The sequence below is a fragment of the Corvus cornix genome, chromosome 4 (assembly GCF_000738735.6).
Source record: "Corvus cornix cornix isolate S_Up_H32 chromosome 4, ASM73873v5, whole genome shotgun sequence".
Classification (NCBI taxonomy): Eukaryota; Metazoa; Chordata; class Aves; order Passeriformes; family Corvidae; genus Corvus; species Corvus cornix.
In genome coordinates, this window is record NC_046334.1 from 47246677 (window position 1) to 47258796 (window position 12120).

Here is a 12120-nt window from a genome sequence, read left to right on the forward strand (position 1 = left end):
GAGGTTGATTCTCTGCTCTAATCCCTTTTTATCTAGTGCTCAGCACAAACTGCTCTTCACACTCTTCTAAGGGTTCAATTCCTGGAAATTTCAAGAGCATGTACTTGGCATATGAGTGCTTATTTCTTAACTTTGTGGTTTCTTTTGGGGATTGGTGCCTCCAGATTACATGCAGTGAATCCTTCCCTGCCCACATATGCCTTGCATATAATTTGTTTTGTGTGATGTTGTAATTCTCTTTTGCATCTTTAGTTATATCTTGTGTTTATCAAAATTAAGGTCTGGCTGCTATACCTGTTTGTTCCAGAGATACTTGTACAGTGTCACTCAGACACCCCATCCCAAACAAAACCTTCTCTTGATTTCTCTTGTTTATTTTTGTCTGATTGTGGCTAAAAACTCCGTATCTTTCCCATTTTCTGAATTGAAGATTATCACTCCTCCAAAAAATCCTTGAATGTCATATGGCTTTCCAAGCCCAGTTGGAGAAAATATCCTTGAGTCATGTTCCAGTTAGAATTCAGAGCATTTATCCTGGGGACAATTACCAGTTTTCCTGAAGAATGTTTATCATTTAGAATACAGATTATCTAGTGGATACATACTGGTTCATGTGTCGTAGCTAATATTTATCTCTTTGTCTAAAAGTTATCTCCACAAGCATTGCAAATTGAGTGCACAATATCACTATGGGGAATCTATTATGAAATATGTTCCTGTTGTGAACACAGATGTACTGATAGTACTGGAAAATCCAAGTCGTGCCATTATAGTAAAAACATCTGAATGCAAAATGACTGAGTCACTCAGTCATTCTCTGCAGGTCTGAAGGCTAATGTCCTTCAGATTGATACTTGTTTACACTACTGACAAGTGAATACTCAGTAGATGAGAAAATCAGCTACTCTAAAAGTAGCTGTAAGAATTTATCTTTTGAGATTTAAGGTAGGTAGTTGAACTAGTTTCACAGGTCTAATGAGTTGTGAGCACGTAAAGGAGTGAGCACGAGGCATCATCAGTCATTCATTTCACATGAAACCAATAATGCATTCTGGGGGGAAGAAATCACAAAAACCTTCCTGAGGGCTGTTATTCATATCCCTACTCACAGAAACATTTCAGCTCTGTTTTTCACTCTCTCTCTCAACTGACACTGTCTATTATGTTATTTTATTTGCTTTGACCAGCCAACATAACTTTTGCTGTTAAACCCATGGCGGAAAAAACCCAGTAGCTTGAATGAGAAGTTAACTAACACAATAATCTGACTTAAATTAACATGGTAATGCACTGTGCGTGGGTTCGTGAAGGGGTAGCTGCGTTTCCCTGAAACATCCCTGGCTATGGGATCGTTGCGGTGGGTACAGCACTCCAGCAAGCTTGCTCCTTTCACCCGCGCGGCTGTTGGCACGGATCTCACACACACACCCAAGCCGGACTGCTCAGCATTACCAGAGGCAAAGAGTCAGGAGGGCTCTCCTGTATGGCATTTCCACGGACGATGTTTATCGCATCCTGCCGCCAAAGCAGACCAGAGACGGAAGATGGCGAACACACAGTGTCCAGGGTTTATGTATGGGAGCAGGGCAAGCATCAGGACCAATAGTCTGAGGGCACAGGGGCGGTACACAGGCGGGACTAGGGAATGGGAGCCAATGGGGAAGGTCTGGGGGTGTGCAGCGTAGCAAGTCCGCCTGGCACCACAAAACCTGATGGGAGAGTCTTTTCCTTTCTCACCATGAGGTCAGGGGGTGTTCTTGAATCTCGCAATTGGTCCACCAGCAGGCCTCTGCTATTTCGGGGCTCCTTGGCCCCTCAGCCATCACAATTTTTTGCTCAGTCACCTCAACAACATGGAGCTCTCGAAAGAGCCCTGAAGTTATTCTCCTGTTAATTTGAGTTGTAAAATGCTTTCAGAAGGAGCAGTGAATATGATGCTTCTACTGTTTATACAACAAAACTATGTAAATTTATGTATAGAATTGACAGACATTGTTCACTTTTGTATTTCTGCTAAAGAGGCATTATGAATGAATGTCTCTTTCTGTTAAAAAAGTGGTGCACAAGTGGCCTGAATTGCACTTCATCGCCATGAGATTTTGGGTTGGAAGGGACCTTAAAAATCATCTTATTCCAACCCCCCTGGCATGGGCAGGCACACCTTCCACTAGACCAGGTCACTCAGGGACCCATCCAATCTGACCTTGAACACTTCCAGGGATGAGGCATCCGCTTCTCTGGACAACCTGCTCTCATGCCTCACCACCCTCACAGTAAAGATTTTCTTCCTAATATCTAATCTAAATCTACTCTCTCTCAGTTTGAAGCCCTTCCCCTTGTCCTAGCATGTAGCCACATGCTCGTGTAAAAAGTTCCTCTCCATCTTTCTTGTATTGGAAGACTGCAATTAAGCCACCCCTCCCTTCATTCACACCGGTATTAATTGAGAGAATTATCTTTGAAGAATAACTTTGAGTAGAGAATTCAAATACCTGATTGCAACAGGTATTTATTTTTCTATAGGCAATGTAATTATATTCATCCAGTAGACAATTTTTTTGTGAAAAAGCTTTTAAAATCAGGAAGACACTATCTTTCTTGTGTGCCCTTGCATTTACTTAATACAGTGAAATGGATACAGAGATGATTTGTGTATGCGTAACATTGATGCTGAAGGGCTGAAAAACCAGCAATAGTGGAATAATTTTTTGAGGGAAACAAAATGTTATTCAGGATTGTTGTGGTGTTTCATGTGAAGAAACACAGCTGAAAAAGCTATTTCGACTACCGAGTCACTCTTTAATTCTGTTGATCCTGCATTATATTTTGTTGTGTTCTCTGGTTTTTATTTTCCTATTCTGTTTGTATTACTGTTTTTTGCCTGTTTCTTTTCCAGCTTGAAGTTTCTTATGTGGCCTTTTTAGGCTGCATCACTTGAATGAAAGAAAAAGGTCTTTTGTCCTCTTTCTCCCACAGGGTTTTGCATCCTAAGGAAATAGAGAAATGAACAATTACCTGGGGGTAAGGAGTCGCCAGCTTTTCTAATTCCGTGGTTGTGGTCATAGTATCAAAACTTTCTAGAATTGACAGCAACAAGATACATACACTGTATTGCAGGGTACATACATGGTGTAGGGAGCAGGTGATGAAAATTTGGAAGTGAGAGAATACAGGGATTCCTCTGTGTTCCACTGTGCTGTTATGACTATATTGGGTAAGAGAAAAAGTCCATCTGTCTTATAATTCGGACTCCAAAATCTGACAAAATCAAATGCCCAGAAAAGGAGAACAGGGCAAGACTATGTGGCAGTACTTTTCCAAATACTACTGCATTTTCCATCTGTTTGAGATTCAAGGATTTTTCTGTAATTTGTGACCTGCCATAGATTTTTATTCTATTAATGTGTCCCTTTGTTACATGGGTCTATGTATGTTTTAGCATCCACAGTATCATGTTCTAGAATGTTACAGCTTGTCAGTGCATTGCATGAAGAGCACTCCCTTTTGGTTTTAATACCTCTTAGTTCTTCCATAGCATTAGACAGTAAATGCGGTCTCCTCTTCTCTTTGAAAAAAAATTGGCATCACTTTTCATGGTCATTTTCACAGTTACAGAATGCCTTATCTGCTGCTATACCTTGAAATGCAGCCAGGTGTCAATCTTGAGGATGGTAAAATAATATGTTTATTTCAGTATGTGCTCTCTGCAGCTTTCCAGGGACCTTTCCACATAATCTTCTATAGATGACATTCCAGTAATCTAGCTGGAAAAACAACACATAAATGGTCTTCCCTCCTCAAAGACACTTTTGATAGCACACCAGATAGATAAAATAAAGCACTTTTTGCTGCCAGTGTTGTTTAGTCTGGGATTTTGGAAGCTATTCCAGATTATAAACCTTTCTGGGTAAGGACTAAAACAAGCAAGTTTCTCTATCAGCAAGGATTGCTTCTGTTTTATTTGGCTCATTTTACATAGAATTTTTAATTCTTCAGGAGTTTTGGTGTGTGTGTATTCGTATGATTTTAGTAATAAATGTGTGAATTATTTACAGAGGTATCAGTAATTAACATTTCCCAGCATAGTTCTTTAGAATAACACCTTTGCCATTTGTAATGATTTTGAGTGGAATGGTCCATATTTTTCCTATTTCAAATATCTATTTCAGGCATTATTTCTTCTTTTGCTGCTGCTTTCTTTAAAATAGTCCCCACATTTCTGAGTATGCAGCCCGTGTTCAAGAAAGTCTTATGAATGGCTGTGTAACTAAATCCACTGGGTTTCTGATCAAATACCAAAATGTAACATTCAACTGAAGTGTTTGTTTTACAGCATTAGATAAGGCTTTTATAATTTCCATTAAAACCTGACCTTTGGAGGTATGATGGAATGGTCATCCTACTGAAAGCTTCTTGCACAAGCTTGGTAGAAAGCAGAAATTGCATTCATTGGAGGTACTGTTCACAGTGTGTGTGCTCTCCTTGCCCTGAGCACTGCACTGACTGGGCCAAACATATGCAGTCATTACCTATTAGAAGACTGCAAGAGGTGAGATTAAAGTTTCTAAAAATTCCTTCTGATTGCTGCTGGATGCTAAAACTGAGATAAAGAAAACTAATTTCACTCTTCCTCTTGTTTTTTTGTATAACATACAAGATAAACAGGAAAATGCTCCCTTTAGGTATGAAGAAATGAAGAAGTGGTTTGGGGTAGTAGCAGATGTAGATGTATTAAGCAGATAAATTTGTATTAAGGAGGCAGAGTCAGGATGACTTACAAGTGCTTCAACACACTTTTGTTCACAGCCCAGAAATGAATATGGGATGCCAGAATCTTTGCTCTTCTGATCTGTAAGAAAAATATTCAGATATTCCTGCTGTTAACTTTTGTTCTCCCAGGCCAAGCTGGCATATTAACACAAAGGATAGGAGTCCATTACTCTTGCTATCTTAGTACCAGTGAAGCTCTTTACTGATGGAGATCTCCATCAAAGAAAATCAAGACAGTTCCTTTTGAGCTGTTTATGCTGTCTTCCTTTTTAAACATGAAGGAAACTGTGTAAAAGCCAAGTTATAAGAATGTAAGATTGCCAATCAGTTAAAGTTGCCTTTCCAAGATCTAAGAGCCTTTCTTGTATGATGAACTACAAAATTTTGATTATGCTATCATATTCTATTTTTACCTGACATGATCATCTGTGGGATAAACACTGGTCTCCAGGGAACTAGTACTTCCATACCAAGGAAGTCTGTTGTTTCTAGGGGGGCCTGTAGAGCTTAGTGACTGCAGCAATTGGGAAGTGCAGTATATAGGTGAGGGAACTGGAGAAATAAAAAGATTGGCCCATAATAAAGTGTGACGTTATCATATGGAATGAGATTCTTGCCCTGTCACTGTTGCAATGACCATGTTGAACAAGGTGGTTGAATAAAAACTTTCTCTACTGTTCTTTGAACACTTCCAGCTAACTGGGCTCTTCATTTGTATAGCTGGAGTTTATTTGCAACTGAGACATTTGCAGCTACAAGTAAAGGCAACAAGAGCTATTCTTTGAACATATAAAGTAACATTAGTCTTTACCCTCCAAAAAAAAACCCAACCCAATGACATGCTGGTTTTTGTGTCTTAGATTGGTCAATTGAAGTTATTATTCATTATTTCTTATAACTTTCACTTTAATATCTCATTGCCTCATTTTTCCCCCTGTAAAATGAGACTGTGAATGTTATCTAATCTCATGTTTGTCTTAAGACTATTGTATTTTGCAGTTTGTAATATGCTTCTGAAACTGGTGGAATACAGGTGAGGCTGTAACTCTTCAGTTAGAGATTAGGAAATGTGTCCAATCACACTGTGTGAGGGAACCTACTGAGGAGCACATCATAAGGGTGTGCAAAAGGATGATGCTGGTGGTTTCACCCTTGTTTCTGATGAAGAGTCACAAACATTAAATGGCACAAACTAGTTTAAAATTTTTTGGTTTAAAGTCTCTTAGTATTTTGGGCACCTTTCTGCAAAATTAGAGACCTCCTTTAAAATACATTGCATAAGCAGCTTTCACTGCAATAACCATGTTCCCAACTAGAAAATGATGTATGTATTGCAAAATCAAAATTATTTGCTGTCCAAGTGGACATTACACCTGGGAGTGTAATAGAAAAGATTTTGAAATTATTCCCAAGTTTTTATTACAACCAAATTTTCCATAAAGAGCGTGTGTTTCAGTTAAGAAAGTTTAAGATTTCCCTGTTACTTGGGGATGATAAAATAATATTTGAGGATGAGAAAAGAATGTAAATATGTTGAAAAAAATAATCTCCTGCTGAAAAAATTTAAAACTAATAATGAGGGTGCTGAAACTGTGTGTGTTTGTGTGTATATCCATTTCCATAGTGTGATAGAAAAGACTGCTATTCTAGGACCACAAATAAAATTAAAAATCTAGATAAATAGTTGAACTTGCAGCCAATGCAAGCTGGAGCTATTTGTCATTTTTGAAAAGCATTGAGCATGGCCGATGCTAAGCGGTACCTCACAGCATCCACTGTATACCTATTGGTTTGGCAAATTGTGAAGAATACCAAAGGGATATACAATAAAGCCAGTCTTAAGCAGAAATTATTATATTTTTTTGTTGGCATATTACAGGCTCCTTCCTTAGTCCCAGGGGCAGATTTAACGGGTGTAATAGTCTTTTCATGACTGCCTGTTGAGGTCTTTTGAAATGGGTCTTTCACTGCTAGAGGTTTTAAATGGCTTTGTTCTATCTCAAAAATGGAGATTTTTTTCTTTCAGGTTTTCCTCTCGACCTTCTTGCATTCAGTGATGTTCCCCTGAGAGCTATCTTGATGTTTTCCAAATTGGAAATATGTTTCAATACCTGCGGGGAATCTTAAATATCAGTTTAACATGTGTAAGACTCCAGTAACATTAACTTGGCGATGTTGATGCTAACAATTTTTCTCCTTATTCTGTCCTTTTTCTCTCTTGCAGCACTGTGTGGAGGAGAGGAGAGTTTCTTGTGTGCCAGTGGGATCTGCATCCCAGGGAAACTGCAGTGTAATGGCTACAACGACTGTGATGATTGGAGTGATGAGGTCCATTGTAGTAAGTTTCTTAAACCTTGAAGCGTTCTGCTGAAGTACTGAATCCAATCAGGGAAACCTGGAAACCGAAGCAGGAAGAATAGGAGCTTTGCATAGTGTTTGCATATATTGACATTTGGACTCTGTAAGTTGCTGTGGACTATGTGTAGCTTTGCTCACTCAGGCCACAGCATGTGCTTTTGATATGTCAAATTTTATGCCTTGAGGCAGATATTCTGCAAGGAGCTATGTGGAAATTAGAAGTATTTGGTTTTTTGGTTTTTTTTAATAGGTCAATAGTGTGTGTCAGAAAGGAGCACTTCTGATAATCAGCTGAATACTGTTGTAGTTTTATCCTGGTTCTTGGCATTGATTTTAGAGTAGATGCAAGACCATCTGTTTGAAAATTGTCTTGGTCTCAATCCTGGATGTGATTTATTTAAATTAATCCCAGTATGTGCTGCAGTATAATGTACATATGTGATAGCCTCATTTTTTATTTATTTGTCTGTGGTAGTGCATATCTTTAGAGCTCCTATGTGTTTTTCTGTGTTAACAAAACACCTTGGACTACAAACACCTTTAGAAAAGCTGGGCAAATGTACTGTAAGATAACAATGAGAAGGGGAAAAGAAAAAGAACAAAGGAAAATGTGGAAAAAATAGGGGCTATGGCAGGACATTATGCCACAAAACAGGATTTCTCATTCAGACTTTGAAAAATGTCAGACTGTGCAGTTTACACTCAACTCAAAAGATTTGTTCTTACTAGTGATTTAAGAGCCTGGGCATTCCAAGGCTCACAAAGCTGCTTTTAAGGAAGTTGTTGTTAGATTTTATCTGGGATACTCCAAGGAATAAATGAGGACAGCAATTTCCTCCTGGTCTCAATATGAATGAGGTTAGAGCTTGCTTTTCCTTTGATAGCCTACAATTCATTTAATGGAGATTGAGATAATGTCTGTTTATGTAAAAAGTATTGTATGTTTTTATTTTCCAATTTTTCCTGTCAGCGCTAGCTTTAGATTTAAAGTGAGCTCAAAAATTTAAAAATGCCTATGAGACTATGGTTCTCAAGTTCCATTAGAAATGGGAAAAGAATAAATTAGGAATAAAATGTGGAGAATGTGAATAAATATATTGTGTGTCTTGAAAAAACAAACATAAGTTTCATGAGGTGAGATTACCTTTGAAAGGACGCCTGTCTGTTTAATGATACAGGGTTTACATGCAGAGGATGTCTTTCATTAGGATGATTGGTAAGAGCTAAGGAGAGGGTGTGGAGGTCAAATAAGGCTTTCTTGAATTGCATAGCAGAAAGAGCAAAACTGAAGGAAGACCTATTTGCCTGACAGCTTGTCTGATAAAAAATGCTGTGTTTCTTGCAGTCCTTGCCCCTCTCAAAGTCTTAAGTCACCTCATTAAATTATAGGATAGGTTGCTCAGAGTCCCATCCAACCTGACCTTGAATATTTCCAGGAATGGAACGTCTACCATTTCTCTGGGTAACCTGTCCAGTGTTTCACCATCCTCATTGTAAAAAATTTATTCCTTATGTCTAATCTAAATGTACCCTCTTTTAAAATTATTGTCCTATAACAACAGCTCCAGCTAAAAAGTCTGTCCCCATCTTTCTTATAAACTCCCTTAAAGTGCTGAAAGGCCACTCTTTCTCCAGGAGAAACAACCCCAACTCTCTCAGCCTTTCCTCAAAAGAGAGCTGTTCCATCCTTATGATCATTTTTGTAGCCTCGTCTGGACCTCTTCCAACAGGTCCAAGATTTTCCTGTGCTGTGGGACTTAGAGCTGGATGCAGCACTGCAGGTGGGCTTTCACAAGAGCAGAGCAGAGGGACAGAATCACCTTCCTCAGCCTTCTGGCCATGCTGCTTCTAATGCAGTCCAGGATACAATTGGCTTTCTGGGCTGCAAGTGCACATTGCTGAGTCATGTCCAGCTGTTCATCTACTGGTTCCCCCAAGTTTTTCTTGGCAGGGCTGCTTTAAATCCATTCATTCCCCAGCCTGTGTTGATACCAGGGCTTGCCCTGACCCAGGTGCAGCACCTTGTACTTGGTCTTGTTAGACCACGAGATTCCCAGGTGCCCACTTGAGCTTGTCCAGGTCCGTCTGTATGGCATCCTGTCCTTCAGGTATGGCAACCACACCACTCAGCTTGACCTCCACACCATCTCCCCATCTCATCTGCAATTTTGCTGAGGGTGCACTCGATCCCTTCATCTATGTTATTAATAAAGATGTTAAATAACACTGGTTCCAGTACAGAGCCCTGAGGGACAGCACTGGTCAGTGATGTCCTTTGGGGTCCTGAGCTGTTGACCCTTGGGATGCGATCGTCCAACCAATTCCTTATCCACCAAACAGTCCACCCATGAAATCCATCTCTCTCCAATTTAGAGAGTAGGATGTTTTGGGGGTTTGTCCAGACCCACATGCAGCAGATCCTTCTGGACCCTTACAGGGATCAAACCTGCCACCTTGGCTTTATCAGCACCATGCTTTAACCAACCAAGCTTATCTTAGGGTCAAGTTGTTGAATGTAAAAGATTCACCAGGCTTCATTTGTGTTTAGTGGAGTATAGAATAGGAATTTGTATTTAATTTTATGAAAATGGGGATTTTTCCATCATTTATAAAATTTAAGTTGAGCCTTTTACAAGTGGCAGCTGCCAAGTGCCCATCTTACTTAACAGAGTAACCAACTACCCTATACTATACATTATTGCTAATATCTTGAAGAAAATGTATATTAAGGCTGTTAGATTTTCATCAAGTGAATCTTATTTCCCTGCAAGGAAGTTTGTATACTTTTTGTTTACCCTGTCTATGTGGGCCTATGAATTGTCTACCCTAAAGGGCACTGCAGCAGCTTCAGCAGTATTAATGTAAATGGGTATGAATGGAAATGAAACAGTAAATTAATCCAGAGGAAATAACATAGAAAAAGACAGTTTTGTTTCATTTGCAGGAGGAGCAGTGGAAGAAGCATAGAAACTGTCAGAGTTACAAATTGACCAGTAAAATTAAAGGTTGCCAGATGACTTCACATTCAAAACAAGAAATGTCTAGAATTTACTCTCAGCTGGGTATCAGTCTGCTTACAGAAAGCAAGAACTTAAATGTTTTCATTTCATTTTCATTTGTTATTCCCTGTTTTAGGAATAATAGTTCTTTTTGAAGCCAAAGTAACTATTGAGTACATAGCTCATGGCTCAGCTGTATTATTTTACTTCATATCCTGAAGCATTTCCTTCACACTATGCTATATATTCAGTTTGGACTATCTAAGATAATATGAAACTTGTAGAAAGCATTAATACTTCTGTGGGGGAAGGGGAGGAAGTGACTCATGTTCAAGTTCCGGAGTTTTTTTTCACATAGGAGGTGAAACACTTGGTTGACATTGATCTGAAGGGGTAGAAACCCCACAGCACCTTCTAGAAGAGTTCTGCACCTTTCAGTGTGTAATATCCTTAGAAGGACACCCTGCTTTCAAAGTGGAACCACTGTGCAATCATGAACACAGGAATCACATGCCAAGAGGAGTGAAGGAAGTGGTAGCATGATTCTGTTTTTCAGTTGTTGATCATCTCAGAAGAAAGGAGGCACTTTTGTTCTAATCCCTGCCTTTTGAGCTCTCTTTCTGTTTTCCAGGGAAGAACTCATTTAGAATGCCCACATATGCCAGTAAAAATGAGCGCAAAGGACTTCCTTGGTTCCAATGGCATAGCTTCAACAGGAAGGAAGGATTGTCCACCCAGCTGTTCTCTATCTTGGTATTCCCCCTGAAAAGCTAGAGGTCAAGGAAAAGCCTAGAAGAAGGCAGTGAAACTTACCCACTTCCTAATTGTGTGCTTGAAATCAAAAGTTATTACTGATGGGGACCAGACACCACAAACCCTAATTTCTCTTCAACCCACTTAACTACAACATAGATTCCATGTTTTTATTGAACCTGATATTATTCAAGTATTATGGTTATTCTCAGGGAATATCTGGCAGATTCTACTGATGCCTCCCGTCATGAAAAAATGGTTAAACCCACTTAGGGCTGACAGTGATAAGAATTCCTTGATGAGAAGGCCAAATCTGAGCTCCAAACTGTGTTAAGCATAAAGCTCATTTGAAACCATTGTAAGATCAAAGGCAGGCTCAAAAGCAGGGTCTAGGGATCTTGATTTTGCTGTTAGAATCTTTAACTCCATTTAATAGCCACATCAGGTGCTGAGGATTGTCCTAGTAATCTACAATGGTGAAGCCTACAATCTTTCTTGAGAACTTTATGTGTGTAAGTTAATTAAACATTTAGGTCCCTATGTGCAACCAGAGCACTATCTCCTTATGGTATTGATCAAAAACCAGCTGGTAGGGAGAGAGTAAAAATTTCTAAAAACGGTTTTTGATTTTTCATATTCTTCCAGATTAGATTCTCATAAACTGGTACCCACCAGTATTAATGCAGACCTGTATGCTGTAAGGTATCTTTAGCTAATTTTGTGTGTAGTCAGCACATTCCAGTGTTCACAGTTTATATGAATGTTCCAATGTAACTTTAACATTTTGCATACATTTGTTTTGTAGACTGCAGTAATGATGTATTTCGTTGCGACACGGGAAAGTGCCTCAATTATACCTTTGTTTGTGATGGATACGATGACTGTGGAGACCTTAGTGATGAACAAAATTGTGGTAAATGAAAGTTATGTGGTTTTCTAAAGTCTTTTAAGATATCAGGATTGCCTAAGCCAGTAATCTCTTCCCTTAAACTACTGAAAGAGTAATATACCCTGCTGTTACTCTATTTGAACAAAGTGGAAATAGCTCACAGATTCTATATGCAGTTTGAAAAGGTTTAAAGGAAAGTTCTGGGTCAATCCAAATCTTGAAGGGTTTGGTATTTATAAGAAATACTCCTATTTTCAATTTGCTTTAAACTAATTCCAAAGGATGTTATGGCTGCTGCCTTGCTAGGTTGACTGAATTTAACTGAGAGTAAAGCAAACTATGAGAGGGTAC

The 12120-nt window shown here is 39.0% G+C and overlaps 1 protein-coding gene across 1 annotated transcript in view; it reads left to right on the forward strand.

Moving 5' to 3' along the window:
• The window catches only part of CORIN (corin, serine peptidase), a 125819-nt gene that overhangs the window by 65480 nt on the left and 48219 nt on the right, over positions 1-12120 (forward strand). Inside the window, 2 exon segments of the mRNA XM_039551288.1 lie at positions 6995-7108; positions 11686-11793. Of these exon segments, the coding sequence (XP_039407222.1) occupies positions 6995-7108; positions 11686-11793 (222 nt within the window).